This window comes from Rhinopithecus bieti, unplaced genomic scaffold (genome assembly GCF_001698545.2).
Source record: "Rhinopithecus bieti isolate Rb0 unplaced genomic scaffold, ASM169854v2 scaffold_33113, whole genome shotgun sequence".
Taxonomy (NCBI): domain Eukaryota; kingdom Metazoa; phylum Chordata; class Mammalia; order Primates; family Cercopithecidae; genus Rhinopithecus; species Rhinopithecus bieti.
In genome coordinates this window covers 147,736-170,804 of record NW_016814022.1, presented here as the reverse complement: position 1 = coordinate 170,804, position 23,069 = coordinate 147,736, and the positions used below count along the sequence as shown (strand labels likewise).

At 37.2% G+C, this 23,069-nt stretch overlaps 1 protein-coding gene across 3 annotated transcripts in view; it reads right to left on the bottom strand.

Moving 5' to 3' along the window:
* Positions 1-23,069, bottom strand: part of TANK (TRAF family member associated NFKB activator) — a 113,455-nt gene that overhangs the window by 43,880 nt on the left and 46,506 nt on the right. For all 3 annotated transcript variants that reach the window (XM_017849347.1, XM_017849346.1, XM_017849345.1), the window contains exon 2: positions 17,943-18,090. In XM_017849347.1, the coding sequence (XP_017704836.1) occupies positions 17,943-18,041 (99 nt within the window). In that variant the 5' untranslated portion in view covers positions 18,042-18,090. The remainder of the gene's footprint in view (positions 1-17,942; positions 18,091-23,069) is intronic.

Genomic DNA, 23,069 nt, shown 5'->3' with positions numbered 1-23,069 from the left:
GTTCAAAGTTTACAAAGAGACAAAATGGACTAAATGATTAAAGATTAATGGCTATTAAAAGTTATAAAAATCACACACCTTTGTCAAAAAATTCAAATAACAAAATGACCACTACCACCAACACAACAAGTATGTACAGATATGTACAAAGTAAAACGTGGCAGGATCCTCCCTTACTTTGCCTTCCATTTTTCCTCAAGGGTAACTACTACTGACATTTTGGTATATACCCTTTCAGAAATCCTGTATACATATGTATATATGTATCACACTTTTTTACAAATGAGAACTATTCTGCAACCAAATTTTTCAACTCAGCAACACATTATCATCATGTGATAATTTCATTAAATACTATGTACCAAAATCAGTTTTATTTTCTTTATCTCATTTAATCCTTAAACCAACCATCCTAGGAGACTATTTCCCACATTTTACAGATGAGAAAATTGAGTCTTAAAGAGGTACAAAATAATCTGCCTAGGCTCATTGCAACCTCCACCTCCCGGGTTCAAGCGATTCTCCTGCCTCAGTCTCCCAAGTAGTTGGGATTACAGGCGCCCCCCTCCCGCGCATCACACCTGGCTAATTTTGGTATTTTTAGAAGAAACAGGATTTTGCCATGTTGGCCAGGCTGGTCTTGAACTCCTGACTTCAAGTGATCCGCCTGCCTCAGCCTGCCATAGTGCTGGGATTACAGGCGTGAGCCACCGCACCCGGCCCCCAAGTATCAATTTTAATCTTAACTATTAAGCTTTCCCAGTAGATAGTAGAGCTAAGATTTGAATCTAGGCTTGCCTGAATACAAAGCCCAAGCCCCTAACTAACCACTATGCCACATCTTATGAGTACCTCTAGCTCACATGAGGCCCTCTCTTGCTATATATTCTCTTCCTAGGTAATCTCATCCATGCCAGTAGCTCAAATTTTTCTTCTAGCTTAGATCTCTCTTCTAAGCTATAGATCTATGTGGTCAACTGTTCCAGGGAAAGCGCTTCAAATATTCAAACCTGATGATTTCCCCCCATTACCACTCCCTCTCATCTCTCCTCTCCACCCCCGAAAAGTCTGGTTCTTTGCTAGTATTCCTTTTCTTGGTACACGGTGCTCTTATCTATACAGAAAGCTGTGACCATCTTTGACATCTATTTGTTCTATAGCCAATCCATTACCAAGCATCAATCTTTTTTATTTATTTATTTATTTATTTATTTATTTATCTTTTTGAGATGGAGTCTTGCTCTTTTAGAGCTCTGTCTTGCTCGCTGGAGTACAGTGGTGTGATCTAGGCTCAATGCAACCTCCACTTCCTGGGTTCAAGTGCTTCTCCTGCCTCGGGCTCCCGAATAGCTGGGATTACAGGTGCCCACCATCATGCCTGGCTAATTTTTGTATTTTTAGTACAGACAGGGTTTCACCATGTTGGCCAGGCTGGTCTTGAACTCCTGACCTCAAGTGATCCGTCTGCCTGGGCCTCCCAAAGTGCTATTACAGGTATAAGCCACTGCGCCTGGCCCCAAGTATCAAGTTTAATCTTAACTATTAATATCTCTTAAATCTATTACCACAACCTTAATGGACTGCTGCAATAGCCTAACTATTCTCTAGCAGCCATTGTGTTCTTTGCAAAATGCACGTGTAATCATATTACTCCATACTTTTTTTTCTACCCCTCACCCTTGTCCCCCAAAAAACCTTAAATGGCTTCTTACACTCCTAGAATAAAGAACCAAAAGTCCTTAATATGGTCTCCAAGTCCCTACTAAGAGCCTCTGACTGTTCTCATTGCACTATTTCCCTTATACTTTAAGTTCTTTTAGGCCAATGGGTCTTTATAATGCAGGTCCTTGTACTTAAAAAGCCCTCCAAACCTACCCTTTCAAAAGTCATTATATAACGATAATCTCTGACCTGCTGGATTAGGTCAAGTCCCCAACAGACATTCTAATAGCAATTTACCTTTCTTCTTGATATTTTGATCAGAGTTTCAAGCTATATTTGTGAGATTGTTTGATTAGTCTCTTGCTTTACTAGACTGTGCCACCATTCCATGAAGCAGGAAGCAAGCATGTCTGTTTGCTTATCACTATAGATTTAGTACTTAGTACAGTTCCGGATACACAGTAGGTGCTCAATATATTTTTGAATGAATATCATTAATTCTTTATTAACCAATCTCCTTGAATACATATCCTACATACCTGACTACAAGTTTTAACAGGACATATTTCTGGAAGTAAAACCTTGGAAGAAAGGATACAAATATTTTCATTCTGATAATGTGGAAAATGAATCTACTGGCAAAGTACTGACAAAACAAAGAAACAAAGAAATAAAGCTTTGATCAGAAACCACCTGGAGCACCTTTATTCTAATACCAGTAGCTTCATTAGGAAAAAACCAGAATGAACCACTTTACCCCGTCAACACTTTGGATAGAGTATATATGTTGTTGGGAAAAAAAAAAGAGTGGTAAACCATAATGAGGCCATTTACATCTTATGTGAAAATGAAGGATTTTTTTTAACGTAGTACCTACAATAAAGGTATTTTATGCCTTTTGCAATCCTTTAAAATATGTTTTACAAGCTTTTAGAGGTAACATAAGCTTTAGGTTAAAGCTTTACATTTCACACGGGTCAAGACTAGCTCCTGAATAAAGCAATCTGACAACAAAACAGTCCTGATCGCTTAACATTTATTGTCAGAAAAACGTTAGAGAAGATCTGTAATTTATGATAAAAAGACAAGGCACAGTCAAATTTACTCTTATTTTAGGCCTTCTCCTCAGCCTTACTGGCTAGTCAATAAGCTTAGCAAATTGGATGGTTTTAAATATTATGTACCCTTCACTTTTCTTCTCAGTACAAAGAAAAAGCAATTAATATAACATAGCATCTGAATCATTTTATAACTAAGGATATTGCTTCCTTCTATGTAAGACTTTGTCAGTTTTCTCTTTTAATCAAGAGGGGCAAGAAGAGAAAATTCCATTTCAAATTTCTTTTCTCAACAAAGGGATTTCTATTTTCTGATTACATAACGCAAAGAATCTTGGGACAAGCAGGAGAGGCCAGCTGCAGGTTTTCTATAACCTAATCATTTATGATTATGGTAATCTGACTTGTAGCAATCAGTTTTAACATTTTCAGATGTTTTAATTATTTTATTATTCTTCTCCTGGAAAGATGGTCAAAGAAGTAATAGAAATTTCTCCCATAGAACAGTGGCAGAAATTGATGACAAGTAACTTGGTATGAGTAATAAACTGATTAAATATTTAATTCCATATCATGGAGTCTTGTGATACCTGAAACTCTCCAAGCAGTTCTAGACTAGTGAGCCAAAAGATGTGGCAAGGACTGCTAATTGTTCCCCATATCCATTTTATTTCTTTCTTTTAGTAATATAGAGTTTTAACAGGGCACATGGTCACCCAGCTAGAGGATATATTTACTAGCCTTCTTCACTACTACATGTGATCATGTGACTAAGTTCTGGCTAGAGGGTGTGAACAGAAATAATCTGCATAAATTTTGGACAACATCATTAAAAGAAAGCTGTCTGCTCTTCACTTCTCTTCCCCTTCTCATTGGCAAGGAAACAAGGAGAGCAGCCACTGTGATTTCAGAGAGGGAAACCATATTTTAAGAACCGTAGAGCTGGCTGGGCATGGTGATTCAAGCCTGTAATCCCAGCACTTTGGGAGGCCAAGACGGGCAGATCACAAGGTCAGGAGATCGAGACCATCCTGGCTAACACGGTGAAACCCCGTCTCTACTAAAAAGTACAAAAAAACTAGCCGGGTGCGGTGGCGGGCACCTGTAGTCCCAGCTACTTGGGAGGCTGAGGCAGGAGAATGGCGTAAACCTGGGAGGCGGAGCTTGCAGTGAGCTGAGATCCGGCCACTGCACTCCAGCCTGGGCGACAGAGTCAAACTCCGTCTCAAAAAAAAAAAAAAAGAACGGTAGAGCTGCCTTACTAGCCCTGTTCTATTCTCCTGTGGACTGCTACAAAAGAGATAACTTTTATTTTTTTATTTTTTATTTTTTTAAATTAAGACAGGGTCTCACTATATTGCCCAGGCTGGTCTTGAACTCTTGGGCTCAAGCAATTTTCCTGCCTTAGCCTCTCAAAGTGCTGGGATTACTCACATGAGTCTTTGTGCCAAGCAGAGACATAAGTCAACTTCTATACTTACACACTGTATTTCTTAGTCTCTTTGTAATAGCTTATCCTACATAATAACCAATTCGGGGGCCAAACCAACTCTACCACCCTATATTCGCCATAATAATCTTTTGTCTTATTCTGTAAGCATATTAAAAGTTGTCTGGTCAGAGGCTATTGTGATTAAAAGATTCCTCTACTTTAGAATGAACAGAAGACCTCTTAGTGTGGGTATGTATGAATGCTTACACATGCCCAGAAATGGAATAAGCAGTATTTGACTGTGAACCCTTTAAGTGCATGCTCTGTTTTATCTGTCTTTTAATTGCTAGCACATATGATGTCTCTGGCACATGATAAATTGAAGGATGAGTAAAGGAAATATTAAATATTATACTCTAGCCTCTTTTGGTAAAAAGAGATGTATAAGTCACAAAGAAAGGATTCATCCAAGAAGAGAGGAGACTATATTAAGTTATTCATAGCAATGGGAAGAAAACAGTTTGAAAACCTGGAATGAGCTATGACTTAGCTAGGTTAGTATAACGAATATGGTCTTTGGTCTGATAAACCTAGTTTCAGCATAGATTTTGCAACGTAGATTGGAAAATCAACATTTCTGAGTCTCAGTTTCTTCGTTTGAAAATAAAGCTAACAATGCATACTTTTGTAGGGATGTAACACTTGTAGAATATGTTCATTCATTAAATGTTAATTTTCCTTTCTGATTTATGAAGTAATATGAATTTAAATGTTGAAGGGAAGAAGACTGCTTCTGTGTTTCTGAGATTAGTGCACTGCTTCTATGTATCTGAAATTGTCTGGTATTTTAGTATGGTCTAGAATGAGGGCTGTACCAGAGGATAAGCTAAAAACAGCCATGTTTTAAGACTAGAGGTTCTAAAAAAAACAATTTAACAGCATGGTGGCAAGAGAGCCTAGGCATAACAATGGAAAATTTGGTCTAGAACTAAAGGAGAAAAACACTATTTAGGGGCCAGGTAAAATAAATATACTTCGTGATCAATAGCAGGACACTAGTAGTAGGAGGAGAGATTATCCTTTGAAATTTATGTCAAGTAAATTTAGTGTAAATAAAAGGTAGTATTATTTAACACAGCAGCTTATTAAACTCATTACTCTCCTGCAATGGTACAGGTGAGAAAAAATGGTGAATATGCAAGTTCAGGTCTGGATATTCAGTTTAATGTTCCTTCCAAGTAGCAGTGAGACATATGGGTCTACAGTTCAGAGGGCAGGTCTGGACTAGGAATGTAAATTTAGGAGTTCATTGTCACAGATATTTCAAGCCACAGGAAAAAATGAGAAGGTTCATATAAGAATAGAAAGTAAGGGCTGGGCGCAGTGGCTCACATCTGTAATCCCAGCACTTTGGGAGGTTGAGGTGGGCAGATCACTTGAGGTCAGGAGCTCGAGACCAGCCTGGCCAACATGGTGAAACTTTGTCTCTACTAAAAATAAAAAAATTAGCTGGGCGTGGTGGCAGATGCCTGTAATCCCAGTACTCAGGAGGCTTAGGCAGGAGTATCACTTGAACCCAGGAGGCAGAGGTGAGCCAAGTGAGTGCCACTGCACTCCAGCCTGGGCAACAGAATGATACTCCATCTCAAAAAAAAAAAAAAGAAAACAGTGTTTTAAGAAGGAGGTGTAGTACAAGGTATTGTCAGGTATTCATGACATGAGGTAGGTTTATATGTGCAAACCTGAAAGACTATTGACAATTTTTGGCAGAGAAGTTATAGACAAGAAGCTTGTGGTCAAACATTTTTTTCAAATTCTAGGTCTACTAATTCTACTAACTTAGTAGCTATGTGGTTGTGGTCAAGTTACTTCATCTCTCTGCACTTAATTTTCCTCATTCAAAAAATGAAAATAATACTTCCTCTTAAGATTTATGCCGGGCGCGGTGGCTCAAGCCTGTAATCCCAGCACTTTGGGAGGCTGAGACGGGCGGATCACGAGGTCAGGAGATCGAGACCATCCTGGCGAACACAGTGAAACCCCGTCTCTACTAAAACTACAAAAAACTAGCCGGGCGAGGTGTCGGCGCCTGTAGTCCCAGCTACCCGGGAGGCTGAGGCAGGAGAATGGCGTGAACCCGGGAGGCGGAGCTTGCAGTGAGCTGAGATCCGGCCACAGCACTCCAGCCTGGGTGACAGAGCGAGACTCCGTCTCAAAAAAAAAAAAAAAAAAAAAAAAAAAAAAAAGATTTATACAAGGATTAAATAACTGTAAAGCTCTCTGGCAAACAAACCTCAATAAATCTTAGTGATGACAATGGAGAAGATGATGACATTAAAACACTTAAAACCTTTTTCAGATTAGAATGATTCCATTTTTGAAAAAATATGATGCACATACTCTGAAAGGATATATACCCAATTACTAACAATGGACAGCCCTAGGGAATGAGGGAGAGGACTATCACTTTATATTCTGCACATCTTGTTTACTTAAAAAAAAAAAAATGTGGTGCTTTTGTAATTTAAGCCAATAATATTTTAAAAATCACTTATCTGTTTTGTCTTTACCTCCCTTATCAATTTGGAATGCTTGGATGTCTTTCCTGAACAGAATGCTCCTTAATGGATACAGCATACTAACTTCTCAAAGAAAAGCTTCTGAGTCTCAAATTGCAGTGAACTGGAAGAAACACTGAAAGAAGAACTGACTTGGAGTATAGACAGCTGAGTGGTAAAAGGCTGGTGAGTTTATATAAACTGATGAGTGACAGTTGAATAGCAATAAAACATGGCTACTAAGATAATCTAGGCCAGGCCAATTCTTTTTTTTGTAATAGAGTTTTTAAAAATATGTTAAAATATATATCAAATAATTCACATTGTTGTGCAGCCATCACCACCATTCACCTCCAGAACTTTTTTGATCCTTCCTAACTGAAACTCTGTATCCATTAAGCACTAACATCTCATTCCTTCCTCCCTCTCAACCCTTGGCAACTACCCTTCTACTTTCTGTCTTTCTCAATTTGACTATTCTTAGTGTCTCACATAAGTTTAATCATATAATATTTGTGCTTTTGTGACTGACTTACTTAACTTAGTATAACATCTCCAAGGTTCTACTTAGTAACACATGTAAAATTTTCTTTCCATTTTAAGGCTAAATACTACTATGCTGTGTGTATATACCACCTCATGGTTATCCATTCATCTGCTTAAGAACACTTGGGTTGTTTCCACCTTTTGCCTAATGTGAATAATGCTGTTCTGAATCTGAATGTACAAATATCCAATTGAGTCTTTGCTAGCACTTCTTCTGGGTATGTAACCAGAGTAGTAGGATTGCTGAATCACATGGTAATTCTATGTTTAAGTTTTTAAAGAATTGTCATATCATTTTCCACAATGGCTGCATTATTTTACATTCCTATTAGCAATGCATAAGGGTTCTAATTTCTACACATCCTTGCCAACACTTACTTTGCTTTTTTGAATAACAGCCATATCAATGGGTGTGAAGTAGCATCTCACTGTGTTTTTACTAATGAATAGGGATGCTGAGCATCTTTTCATATGCTTATTGGCCATCTGTATAACTTCTTGGAGAAATCTCTAAAGTCCCTTGCCCATTTTAAATCCAGGTTTTGTTGTTGTTGAGCTGTAGTTCTTTATATATTCTAGATATCAATTTCTTACCAAATATGATTTGTAAATATTTTCTCTTATTCTGTGGGTTGCCTTTTCACTCTGTTGATAGTGTCCTTTGACACACAAAAGTTTTAATTTTGATGAAGTCCAACTTAACTATTTTTTCCTTAGTTGCCTGTGTTTTTGGTGTCATACCCAAGTCACCGCCAAATCCAATGTCATAAACCTTTCCCCCCTATGATTTCTTCTAAGTCTTTATGGTTTTTACCTCTTTCATTTGGGTCTTTGATCTGTTTTAATTTTTGAACATGGAGAAAGGCAAGGGTCCAATTCATTAAAATGTGATTTGTTTCCATATATTTGTGTCTTCTTTAAATGGCTTGTTGTAAATTATCGAAACACAACTGATTTTTGCATGTTTATTTTGTAACTTTACTGAATTTGTTTATTAGTTCTAACAGGTGGGATTTTTTTTGGGTGTGGAATCTTTAGGGCTTTCTATACTTAATATCATGTTGTTTACAGAGATAATTTTATTTCTTCCTATCCAATTTGACGCCTTTTATTTCTTTTTCTTCCTTAACTGCTCTGTCTAGGACTTCCAGTACTATGGTGAATAGAAGTATATCCTTGACTTATTTCAATCGTAGACAAAAAGCTTTCAGTCTTTCACTCTGGAGTATGATGTTAGTTGTGGGTTTTTCCTGTGTTGGATGATATTTTGTTGAGTTCATTTCCTTCTATTCTTAGTTTGTTGGGTGTTTTTTAAAATCCTAAAATTTGATAAAATTTGAATTTTATCAAATGCTTTTTCTGAATCAGTTGAGATGATCATGTTTTTTCTTTTCAATCCTGTTAACGTGGTATATTGCATGGTATATCATGACTAATTTCGTATGCTGAACCATTACTGCATTATAGGAATAAGTCTCACTTTGTCATGGTATGTAATTATTTTAATATGCTGTTGAATTCGATTTGCTAGTGTTTTGTTGAGGATTTTTTGCATCAATATTGTCTTAGTCTGTTTTTTGCTGCTATAACAGAATACCTGAGGTTGGGTAAATTATAAAGAACAGAAATTTATTTCTTAACAGTTCTGGAGGCTGGGAAGGCCAAAAGCAAGACACCAGTATCTGGCAAGTCCAAAATCAAGACACTAGCATCTTCCACATAGTGGAAGGTATCATGTGGCTGAAGGGCAAAGAGAAAGGGCAGTAGGAGTCAAACTGACCATTCTGGAGCAGCATTAACTATGCCCATGGGGGCAGAGCCCTCATGGCCTAATCATCTCTTAAAGGTCCCACATCTTAATATTGTTATACTGGCAATTAAATTTCAACATGAGTTTTGGAGGGGACAAACACTCAAACCATAGCAAATATTCATAGGGGATATTAGTCTGTAGTCTTCTTTTCTAATAGTGTCTTTGGTATTAGGGTAATGCTAGCCTCATAGAATGAGTAAGGGAGTGTTACATACTGTTCAAGTTTTTGGAAGAGACTGAGAGGATTGGTATTAATTCTGCTTTAAATGTTTGGCAGAATTCACTGGTGAAGCTGTCTCATCCCAGGCTTTTCTTTGTTGGGAAGTTTTTGATTACTGATTCAATCTCCTTACTAGTTAAAGGTCTATTCAGATTTTCATTTTCTTCATGATTCAATCTTAGTAGTTTCTATGTTCCTAGGACGTTTTACTAGCTTATCCCATCTGTTGGCATACAATTGTTCATAGCACTCTTTTATGATATTTTTAACTTTTGTAAACTTGGTAATAATGTCCTCATTTTCTTATTTTAGTTATTTGTCTTCCCTCTTTTTTTAGTTAAGCTAACTAAAGGTTTGTTCTTGATCTTTTCAAATAGTCAACACTTGTTTTTGTTGATTTTCTTTATTGTTTTTCTGTTTTTTATTTATATTTGTTTCCATTTTTATTATTTTCTTCTTTATGCTAGTTTTGGGTTTAATTTGTTCTTTCTCTAGTTTCTTCAGGCGTAAAGTTAAGTTACTGATTTGAGATCTCTCTTCTTTAATATACACATTTACAGCTAAACATTTCTCTATTAACTGCTTTTACTGCATCCTAGAAGTTTTGGTACTTTGTATTTACACTTTCATTTATCTCAATATATATTCTAATTTCCCTTGTGATTTCTTTTGTGACCCACTGGTTGTTTAAGAGTGTTATTTAATTTGTACATATTTGTGAATTTCCCACTTTTCCTTTTGCTAATTTCTAGTTTCATTTCATTGTGATTAGAAAATATACTTAGCATGATTTCAATCTTTTTAAATTTATTAAGTCATTTTTAATGGCCTCTCCCAGGCCATTAAATATATGGTCTCTCCCAGAGAATGTTCCATGTGCCCTTGAGCAAATGTGTATTCTGTTGTTGCTGGGATATTTTACATATGTCTGCTAGGTCCAACTGCTCTACAATGTTGTTCAAATCCTCTATTTCCATATAGATCTTTGTCTAGTTGCTCTATCCATTATTTAAAGTGTTTAAAGTATAATACTTTAATTCTCCTACTATTATCATAAAGCTGTAATGTTTCTTCCTTCAATAGTGTCAATGCTTGCTTCATATACTTTGGAGCTCTGATGTATGATGCATATATAACTGTTAATATTTGCTTCATAAACTGACCCTGTTATCATTATATAATGTCCCTTTCCTGTCTCTTGTAGTAGTTTTTGTTGTTTTGTTCTTTTATTTTTGAGACAGGGTCTTGCTCTGTCATCCAGGCTGTAGTGCAGTGGTGCAAACATGGCTCACTGCAGCCTCCCCCTCTGGGGATCAACCAATCCACCTGTCTCAGTCTCCTGAGTAGCTGCGACTACAGGAGCACACCACCAGACCTGTTTTCTTTGTTTTTGTTTTTGTTTTTTTTCTTTTGTAGAGATGGGATTTTGTCATGTTGACCCAGGCTATTCTTAAACTCCTGTGCTCTAACGACCCACCTGCCACAGCCTCCCAAACTGATGGGATTACAGGTATGAGCCACCATGGCTGGCTTGGAACAATTTTTGATTTAAAGTCTGTTTTGTCTGATTTTAGTATATTCACTCTTGCTCTCTTTTGGTTATTAACAACTATATGAGTGTTCTCCCTTTTCCACCTCTTTGCCAGCATCTGTTATTTTTTTGTCCAATTTTTTAATCAAGAAAATGATTTTTAACTGGGGTGAGATGATATCAAATTGTGGTTTTGATTTCCATTTTCCTAATGATTAGTACGGTAAGCATTTTTTAAAATGCCTGTTGGCCATTTGCATGCCTTCTTTTGAGAAATGTCTATTCAGATCTTTTGCCCATTTCAAAATTGATTTGTTTTTGTTGTTTCGCTATTGAATTGAGTTCTTTATGTCGCCTGCTTATTAAGCCTTTGTCAGACAGTTTGCAAATATTTTATCCCATTCTGTAGGCTGTCTCTGTACTTTGTTGAGTGTATCTTTTGTTGTGTAATATTAGCTTGATATAATCCCATCTGTCTAATTTTGTCGCCTGTGCCTTTGAGATCTTACCCAAAATATCTTTGCCCAGACCGATGTCCTAAAGCATTTCCCCAATGTTTTCTTCTAGTAGTTTCATAGTTTCAGGTCTTATATATAATCTTTAATTCATTTTGATTTGATTTTTATATATGGTGAGAAATGGGGGTCTACTTTCATTCTTCTGCATATGGTTATCTAGTTTTCCTAGCACTGTTTATTGAAGAGACTGTCCTTGAAAGCAATAAGGGAGGAAAACAATAAGGGAGAAAACCATGAAAATATCCAAAGAAAAACCACTCCAACCAACTGGGATAGTAAATGCAAAGGTTCTGAAATAGGAATATATTTGAAAAACAACAGGAAGCCCATGTGGTAGAAAGGCTGTGAGAGAATAGAGTGGTAGGAGGTAAATGGAATGTCTCATAAGGGCTAGATTAGGCTCTGCCTTAGTAGTCCACAGGAAGGACTTTGGCTGTTTTTCTTTTTTTGAGCCAGGGTCTCACTCTGTCACCCAGAGTGGAGTGCAGTGGTGTGATCTCAGCTCACTGCAGCCTCAATCTCCCTCAACTTCCCAGGATCACTGGGCTCAAGCAATTCTCCCACCTCAGCCTACTGGGTAGCTGGGACTACAAGCATATACCACCATGTCCAGCTAATTTTGTTCATAACTTTGGCTTATATTTTATAGAAATCACTGAAAATTTTTGAGTAGGAGACTGATATAATTAACATTTAAATATTTCTTTTTAAAAGGATCACTGGCTGTTGTGTAACGTGATTGTAAAAAGGCATCAATTATTTTTTCACTCTATGTTCAAGCTTTCTCCTCTCTCTCTGCTGTGTTATTACGCTCTCACATTGTTTCATTTATCCAACAAAAGCAAAAAAAACATAAAATCTCACTAGTTATCACTCTATTTCTCTTCTGCACAGTCAAGCTTTTAACCGCGTGGTTTATATTGTCTTTACTTCTTCATTCCCTAATTCTCCTCAGCCTACTACAATCTGCCCTCCCCACTAGACTTAACTGCCTTCAAAAATGTCAGTAACCTCCACATAGCCAAATGCAACTGGCTTCGCCAGTTGTCATCTTACTAGACTTCTTGGATATCTGGTACTGCTAACTAGTGCTTCCTTCTTGAGGCTCTTTTCTAATGGCTTCTATGATATTACACTCTTTTTCTATCATTTGTTTCTTACCTTGTAGAGTGGTTTTTATTAGTTTCCTTAATGATTTTTCCCTCTCTATGCCTATTCTTTAAAATATTGGTATTCTCCAAGTTCTCTTCCTATGCCTCTCAAATTGCTTAACCTATGTTCTGAATCTCCAGAGGACAAGTGACTGATCTTCTCCCCTTCCTTCTCCCTCTCCCACTTCTATCCTTCAAATATTCCTTCAATCTATGCACTCTTAACTGGGAGATGTTATCCACATTTAAGGATACAACAAAATCCATTACTTCCATATCTACATTTTCCAATTCAGAACTTTTTCTAGGCCTAGATTCATATTTACAACCACTCATTGGCATTTTTACCTGTAAGCCTCACAGGTAACTAAAAATATTAACTAAAATCTAATTATAGATCTTATTTCCCCACCCCAAATTTGTACCCTCTTATCCATCCTTTGTTTCAGTCATCAGCACCACCATTAATCCAGTAATCTATTCCAGACACCAGGACACCATCTGAGAGGGTACCAGGCCTCAGATGTGGCCTGTATTCAGGTGCCCCTGTTTTCCATTTTGTCTCCTAAATAAACCTTAAATATTTTCCCCAATTCACCTCTAATGCTTAATTTATGTCCTCATTTTGATTGCTTGAAATGACTGCCATTCACTTTTTTTAAAAATTCAGGTATAACATATATGTGCATACACTTAGTATATACGTATATTAATATATATTTTATGTATCATATAACTACATAATTTTATATCAATACATATATTAAAGTGCATAAAGTACAACTGGATAGTTGCCAGTTATATTATATTGTTTGCTCTTAGAACTTTGCTTAGTATGAAATAGGTTCTTAATTTATATTTGTTGAGCTCAATTTCACATTGCTCTGTATACTATCTATCTCTATCCCACTGTCAAGAAGACTATTCCAAAGCAGATATTAATCCTTCAGGAACTTTTGACTGAAAGAGGATATAGTACAAACTACTTAGCCATACTAATCTATCTTTACAGGTTCTTTTCCTGGAACGTCCCATCATTCTCTTTGAAGCTATACAATTCCTTGTGGTACACGAAATATATCATACACTGTCTCACTTCTGAGTTTTTCTAAATACACAGTGCTCCTCCTGCTTCTTCCCCAGTTTGCTAAACTCTTCCTAATCTTAGCTCAAGTATGGACTCACATTGAGCTTATTACCTGATTCTCACAGACCAAGTGTCTCTTCTCTGTGCTCATGTATTTTCCTATACTGATCTCTACTGTAGCACATCATACACTATAGTAATAACCACTGTCTTCTTTTCTTTTTTATTCTATTATATAGTAAAATATCTATTTTATTTATGATTTATTTGAACTTTTTAAAGTTTCTTAACGATATAAATGATAATTTATTTATTTCAGTATTCTCAAAACTTCATTAAGGGCCCAGTACTTAGGAGGTACTCAATAAATGTTTCTTAAATCTACCAGAATATTTTGAATTTAACATATAATAATATATATTCTACATTTTTTCTTCATCCATTCTTGAGTACTTAACAAATATTAGCTTTGAAAACTAAATGTAAAAAATTTTCCCTTTTCCTTCTTTGGAATATATGCTAATGTGAGCAAAGGCTTCTTTCACAGCAGATAAGGGGTTCAACTCTCAATTGCTTATCAATGGCTAGTGGAAAAAGAATAGGAGCTAACAGGAATTCCTGTTTCTGTCTTATCCAAAAGATATCTTAATACTCGTCTAGAAGAAATACAGAATTGTCATGGTTTCTTAATGACTCTAAGAAGAACAAACACTGAGTTTTTTGTTTTCTACAAAAGTAGTTATGTCTTAAACCTGAACTGAAAAAAAAAATTCAAATTCTAAACTTGAGTTCAATAATTTTAGAAAGCCCTCTCTCATACTGTGCACTCTTTCCTCTTATCCACCCCTAATGAAGACTTACAGTCCAAAAGTATTCATAAGTATTCCATAATGGAGTATTTTTTGTAAACCAAGAGGAGCCACACAAAGAATAACGATGATTTCTGAAGAATGGAGGGAGTTATGAATGACAGCTAGTTTTATAAATTTATCAACTAGAAAGGAGAAGGAAATTGTGTAGTTCCTGTATTTAAGGAAGAAGTTAATAATTGCATGGCTAGCTGTGGCATTATGATTAGGTTTTTTTCCATGGTTCCTAGCTCATAACTCCCACAACTCTTGTTACAGTCTTTTGTTATAATGTTGTGGTCCTTCAGGCCTTGGAAGGAGGCCTCAGGAAACAGTCTTTCTCTCTCTCTAACCTTCTCCTGCCCTCCTCTCACTTGCTGAAGACAGGACTCTAATATTTAGACTATGGGTCATCAGACCTTCATTCCAGAGAGGGTCCTGCTGCATACTCTGGAGGAAGGAATGCTGCACAGAATGACCAAGAAGAATCTGAACAGACAGGACTTGCTGGATTTAGATCATACCCTTTTTGTGCCATCACATTTTGAACTGGTTGTCCATACTTCAATCACGGACAACCAATGAAGTCTCCATAGAAGCCCCAAAGGACAGGGTTCAGGGAACTTCTGGGGAGCTGAACATGTGGAAGCTGACAGAAAGATGAAGAACTCATCCACGTGTTGGGAGGGTAGTGCACTCCAACTCCACGAAGGCAGAAGCTCCCGTACTTGGGACCCTTTCAGACCTCACCCTATGTCTCTTCATTTGGACGTTAATATCCTGTAAAATATCCTTCAAAATAAACTGGTAAAAATAAGTATTGGTTCCCCTGAGTTCTGTGAGCCACTCTAGCAAATTAATCAAACGCAAAGAGGGGGCTGTGGGAACTCCAACTGGAAACTAGTCGGTTAGAAGTTCTGGAGGCCGGGACTTGCAACTTGGGGAGGGGAGAGGGTGGTCTTGTGGGACTGAGCCCTTTACTTGTGGGATCTGATGCTATCTCTGAGTAGATGGTGTTGAAACTGAATTGGAGGACATCTAGCTGGTGTCCACTCCTTAATATGGGGGGGAGAAACAAACACATATTTGGTCACAAATGTCAAGTTTTCTTAATGAATCTAATCACAAAATAAGAAGAATAAACGCTGAGAGTTTTTGTTTTTGTTTTTTAATAAAAATGGTTATGCCTTAAACCTGAAAGGGGAAAAAAAAATCCAAATTCTATACTTCAATTCTCTGACCTTCTCCTTTTCTCTTTTTCTATGTTGATGATTATTGTTGTGGTGTGAGATAGAGGAAAACAAAGTTCGAGAGTTTTCCAAAATATTAGCATATTAGACTTCAGAGTTTCACAGGCTAGTAATTTTTTTGTTAATTGAGAAAACCAACATAAGATCCCTCACTTTCAACTGCCTGTGCAGAAGTAATTTAACATAGCAGGCCTGAGGCTGTTATCTTCAGAAAAGTTTAGGTGCAAGTTTACCCTTGGCTAGTGATGTGGTTTGGCTCTGTGTACCCACCCAAATCTCATGCTGAATTGCAATTCCCAGTGTTGGGGGAGGGACCTGGTGGGAAGTGACCGGATCATGGAGGTGGATTTTCCCCATGCTATTCTTGTGACAGTGAGTGAGTTCTCATGAGATTTGATGCTAAAAGTGTGTGGCACTTCCCCCACCTTGCTCTCTCTCTCTCTCTCTCTCTCTCCTGCCACCTTGTGAAGAAGGTGCTTGGTTCTCCTTCACCTTCCGCCATGATTGTAAGTTTCCTGAGGCCTCCCAGTCATGCTGCCTGTTAAGCTTGTGGAACTGTAGGTCAATTAAACCTCTTTTCTTCATAAATTACCCAGTCTCAGGTAGTTCTTTTTTTTTTTTTGAGATGGAGTTTCATTCTTGTTGCCCAGGCTGGAGTGCAATGGAGCAATCTCAGCTCACTGCAACTTCTGCCTCCAGGTCCAAGTGATTCTCCTGCCTTAGCCTCCCGAGCAGCTGGGATTACAGGCACTTGCCACCATGCCCGGCTAATTTTGTATTTTCAATAGAGATGGGGTTTCACCATACTGGTCAGGCTGTTCTCAAACCTCTAACCTCAGGTGATCCGCCTACCTCAGCCTCCCAAAGTGCTGGGACTACAGGCGCAAACCACCACACATGGCCATCAAGTCGTTCTTTATAGCAGTGTGAGAATGGACTAATACAGCTGGCATCTGGGAACCTGTCTTTTGAAAACCTTTCCTAAATGATAATGTTGTGCCTGCTGTGCCAGCCCACTTAAGATCGTACAATGAGATTTATGATGAACACGTTTCCTTTGAGAGAGTCTGGAATTTTGGTTGACAAGAGGGTGCCAATGTGATCAATCCTCAATTAAAAAAATAAAAACCCGAACTCTGAAACTAAAATGGAGTTCCTGATGTACTGCACACGTTACTGAATTTTAAGTTGAAGGACAGGTATATAGGGAAGGCTGAAAAACATGGATTCCTCTAGACTCCTCCTGATGTCTTTTTCCATTAATAATCTGGCTATGTATCTTTACTATGTCACTGTAATAAATCTTAGCTATGAGTATGATTGAATGTTGAGTTGTACGAATCTTTCTGGGGAATCACAGAACGTGCAGGTGAAATCGGAGACTTCTGAAACACTACTATGTAAAGATAATAAACAAGGAGAGGATCCTATCATCATATTTCACAAAAGTATATGTTAATAAAATTCTGCTCTTTACTTTGACCATATGGAAACATGGAGCATAATATCAGAATAGAAGGCAGAATTTTAAATGAAATAAATGTAGCACTAGGAGAAGTTTAATAATTAGCCTTATTTTTCTCATTTTGCTGCAGATCAGTGAAAATCTCATCATGAACCAGTAACAGACATGTGCTTAAGAACTACGAGGTTAAGTAAGTTTTGCCTGGATATGTCTTTCCTCCGATTTACTTTCTTCTGAAACTAAAAGTACTAAAAAGAAATGTTATGTGTACAGGGATAATTTTAAAAGCTGAAACTTTTAGTAAGTCATTAAAGATTTCACTGAAATAGTCTACTTTTCACTGTTATAAAGAATGGAAGAGTATTATAAATTAATAACAAATTTTGTTCTTGAATATTTTAAGATTTGAAGTTTCCCTGCCAGCCAAATAACAACGTAAAAACTACCAAAAAAAAAACAAACAGAGACAGTGATACTTCTAACTTTGTCATAAAACTGTTTTTATAGTTATTTCCTCCTTATTTATAAATACTGATATTTTAAAATTATTTATGGAAGACAACATTCACAATCTTCCACAATCACCTGAAAAGGAGCCCATCAAATCAACTCTTCCTATGGGTGGCAATATTTTTAAAAAAACAACAACCAAAACCTCAAATTTCATCCATTAATATATACCTGCATTTCTGTAATTATAGCTCTTCAGGACAATTTCTGACAATATAACATTTTTGATGCAAAAGGCTCTAAAATTCCATGTACCAAGATAACGAATAACTTTCAAAACCAGAACCACACACCTTTTGCTGTAATTCTTTCACTGCAGAATCTCTATCCATGCATGCCTGCCGGAAGGCTTCATATGCTTTATTGAGTTGCTCACCAATGTTTTTATCCATTCCTCTTCGTCCTGTAGCATCACTATAAAGGATGGAGTAAATGATAGGTCTGCAAAATAATGAGAACAATTTAGATAATTACTAAGTTACATAAATCTCATTTTAAAAATGCATAGTTCTATAAGGTTTACCACAAACATTATAGCACCAAATACTAAACATAAGTCTCATCTAAAATCCTGACTAGAAATCTTACGAAACCTTAAGTTCTACAATTTTTAAATATTCTTATTCTAATGTTCAAGGAACAAGTGGGGTTCCAGTTCAGGAAGATGCTACTTTGAGAATAGTAATCTATAAACTTAACCTAAAAATGAGAAAATATAAAAGGCCATTTTAAATTCTTTATTACGGAAATGTACAATAGGATCAGCAATGTGGGAAGGGATTTCGTTTTACTAAATGGATCTTATTCCCACTTACGATGTGAATTCTTGCTACACTGAAATTAGAGCAAAATTAAATAGATAATAAATGTTTGTGGATGGAGTTCACACTGTTGTTATCACAGAGCAATTAAAATGTGTGAAAATGTTCTTATTTTAGCACAAAATCTAGGGAGAGTTGCTGTTGCATTATACATTAAAAAAGAAAAATCACATCCCTTCAGTCCTACCCCCAATACCTATTAGTTTTCTAACTTCCCTGCTGTTTCTGAATACCGGTGATTTGCTCAGTGGAGGTAATTTGGTTTTATAATCTCAGTTTGCATAACATCTCTTAATGACATTCCTTTGCTCTGAGCAGACTAAGTAATGACTCCGATTCTTCCTGTCCAACTGTAAAAACCACAACACAGGACCTTTCTGTTAATCCTCTAAAAGCCACAGGCTAGACAGTTCTCTATCAGTTATATTGGGTACCAAGTTATTTCATATTTCTGAAAATTCTTCAAAATTTCAGTCTCTAATCTGTCCTAACATCTTTTGTTATATCTTTAGGCACACTTCTAAAATTTTCACATTTTCAATTGAGATACAATTCATATAATATAAAATCCACTATTTTAAAGTGTACCGTTTGGTATTTTTTAGAATATTCATTAATCAATCATCACCATCATCTAATTCTGGAACATTTTAATCACCCTTCTGAAAACAGTCCATACCTATTAAGTTAGTCCCAATCCTCCTCTTCCCCCATCTCCTGGTAACCATTAATCTTTTTTTTTTTTTTTTGTCTCTATGAATTTACCTATTTTTGACACGCATATAAATAGAATAATACAATACATGCTTTTTGTGTCTGGCTTCTTTCAGAAAGAATAATGTTTCTGAAGTTCATCCATGATGTAGCATGTAACAGTACTTGACTCCTTTTTATGGCTAAATAATATTCCATTGTATGGATATGCAACATGTTGTTTATTCCTCAGTTGATGGACATTTGAGTTGTTTCCACCTTTTGGCTACTATGAATAAGGCTACTGTGCACATCTGTGTATACATTTTTGTATGAACACGTTTTCAGTATTTTCAGATATACACCTAGAAGTGAAACTGCTGAGTCATATGGTAATTCTATGTTTATCTTTTTGAGGAACTGCCAGTTTCCACAGAAGCTGTACCATTCTACATTTCCACTAGCAATGTATAAGGGTTCCAATTTCTCCACTTCCACACCAATACTTCTTATAGTCCATTTAAAAAATTACAGCCATCCTAGTGGGTGTGAAGGCGTACCCTATCAAAGTTTTGATTTGCAGTTCCCTAATGACGAGCATCTTTCCATGAGCTTATTGGCCATTTGTGTATCTCTGGCAATGTATCCACTCAAACCCTGTGTCCACTTGTAGTAAGTGGGCTATTTCTCTTTTTATTGTTAAATTTTAAAAGTTCTTTATATTTTCTAGAAACTAGACTGTTATCCAATATGATTTGTAAGTATTTTCTCCCATTCTGTAGATGCCTTTTTACTTCTTGATAGTGTCCTCTGACACACAATGTCTTTAATTTTAATATAGTCCAATTTACCTATTTTTTTCTTTTGTGGTTTGTACTACTGGTGTCATATCTAAGGAACTATTGCCTAATCTAGGGTCATGAAGATTTTCAACTGTTTCTTTTTAATGAGTTTATAATTTATATTAAAGTCTTTGATCCATAGTGGGTTAATGTTGTACAAGGTGTGAGGTAGGGGTCCAGATTCATTCTTTTGCATGAGGTTAGCCGATTGTCCTGGCACTATTTGTTGAAAGGGTTATTCTTTTCCCACTGAATAGCCTTGGCACCCTTGCCAAAAATCAACTGATCATAAATCACAATGTTCTTTTAAATACCCACATGCAAGTAATCTTTCAGCCAAAGTTTTTCATTTTAAGATCCTAAATACATTTTAAGTAATTTACCAGGTTCAATAAAAACAATTCCAGGGTTTTGGATAACAATGTCATTACTTTCTGAAAAACTGAAGAAATGGCAACTCTACGCATTCCCCTTAGGAAGTTAGTTTCTACTGCTATCTCTGACAGATGAAAAAGTTGAAATCTTGTTAGGATAATTAACATTGCTAGGATCTCTGCCCAGACATAGACAATATGGAAACATAAGCAATTAGCATTAATAAAAAGCACCATTTTGAGTATTTTAGACACTGCTTCATTCAGAAACATACTAAGGCTACTTACAAAAAATATATGAGATTAAAAATAAATACGCAATGAGGAAAGAATAAGTATAGGCAGTCACAGGGACTATAATATACTACAATATACTAATACAGAAGTTAGAGGTTTTAAGTAGCTAAGTGGCTAAGTTAAAAAGCCTTAAAAAACTGGATGTCATGAAAAATTGTCAATGTAAACCACACCTGTACTTTCAGATCTGGGACAAATAAGGGCCTTGAACTGGAAATTCATCTAGTTCCTTGCTTTGTTCTATTACTGACTGACCCTTAGTTAATGGCCGCTAAATCTTCTGGGACCAAAGTTTCCTTTTCTTCAGTACAAAAAGGTGTTTGGACTCAATTTCTAAGAAACTTCCTTGTTCTACAGTTCTTGAGTTTATGAGTTAAAAATGCATGTCTGTTCCATCAACAAGATGCATTCTTGTTTTTAAAAATGGAAATGCAGCACTAAAAATAGCTGCATCATATGCAGGTAAATCATGTGGAGCCATCACTTCAGGTCCTTGCATTAGATTACACAAATGTCACTAAGAGAGGAGCTACTGAGTAAATTCCACACAGATGCGTCCTATTTCCTGAAATAAGAATGTATGCTGAAGAAATAAGTTCCAGGTTGATACAAATAAGTAAATGATACTTTTAATTCCTATTTCACAACCAAGAAGGGAATTAGGTGTTAGATCAGCAACACCAACCAGAGTAAAAGGAAAGTCTCTGGGACTCAGCTAATTAAAATGGACAGATTTCAAATATTAACACCCTGAACTTTAAAGCCACTTGTTTCTTTATTTATTTTTAGCATTTGTTAAGTATAAAATTAATTTAAGAGGCAGCTACATTTCAATTACATTTCAGTACCCCTTCCGCAATATTTGCCAGACTCCAGGAGAATGCTTTATATTTATAGTAAACATGCTCACACCTAAATCTCATGGTTAAGCTCCTTCTTCAAACCCAGGAGACTGCTACAGCAACCTCTCCCTTGAAAACACTCTCGTAATTAGGGTTTCGCTTTATTTCTGATTTGGTTTGCTGGTTTCCTTCCATTACATGAGAAAAAAATTCTGAAATCCCAGAAGGTAGCAGGGTTAGCTCAATGCAAATCACCATCCCAATCTTGTCCCCTGCAATTCTTCTGGAGCGTGGATACTCTCATTTACCCACTGTCGTCCCTCTAGCAATAATCCCTTTTTTCCTACCCAGACCAGTGGTTCAGACAAGCAAAACTGAGGGCAGCAGGTTCTTGTCCCACCTCTCCAGCCCAGTGATTGACCATGGTGTGCCTGTCCATGAAGAAACACCAGGAAAATCCCTGCTTCCTCTTTCATTGATCCCTTGGTTCAATAATGAAACTGTCCTGGAGTAGGAGAGGCAGCATGAGCAAGAAAGATAATTTTCCCTTCCTTTGGTAAAGCTTCCCAGCCCTAACAAAGCTTTGATTTTAATAAAATATATCCCATTACCATTCAATTAGAACAAAGTATTTGCTGGCTTATTATGTGTAAGGCACCATATGGGGAACAGCAAGGGATTCAGATATAGTACTATCTTAAAGTTATGTTTCTTTCACAAAATATTTTCACCAATTCTTCATTTCCTATTACATATTAATATTCCTGTTTGACTGATAAGGCTCAGAATGCTTAAATGACTTATCTATAGCTATAAAGCTGTGTTATGAACTAGATTAAATCTTTAAAATTCTTAGTTCAAGGATTGTTCATTAAAGCCAGCTGCACTGCAGCCTGACCAGCGAGAGCTGAAGCAGGGCGAGGCATCGCCTCACCTGAGAAGCTCAAGGGGGAAGGGAATCCCTTTTCCTAGCCAGGGGAACTGAGACACACAACACCTGGAAAATCGGGTAACTCCCACCCCAATACTACACTTTAAGCAAACGGGCACACCAGGAGAATATATCCCACACCTGGCCGGGAGGGTCCCACGCCCACGGAGCCTCCCTCATTGCTAACACAGCAGTCTGCAGCGATCTATCCACAAGGCAGCAGGGAGGCTGGGGGAGGGGCGCCCGCCATTGCTGAGGCTTAAGTAGGTAAACAAAGCTGCTGGGAAGCTCCAACTGGGTGGAGCTCACAGCAGCTCAAGGAAACCTGCCTGTCTCTGTAGACTCCACCTCTGGGGACAGGGCACAACAGGGGAAGCAGCAGAGGCCTGTGCAGACGCGAACGACTCTGTCTGACAGCTTTGAAGAGAGCAGTGGATCTCCCAACACGGAGGTTGAGATCTAAGAACGGACAGACTGCCTGCTAAAGTGGGTCCCTCACCCCTGAGTAGCCTAACTGGGAGACATCCCCCACTAGGGGCAGTCTGACACCCCACACCTCACAGGGTGGAGTACACCCCTGAGAGGAAGCTTCCAAAGTAAGAATCAGACAGGTACACTCG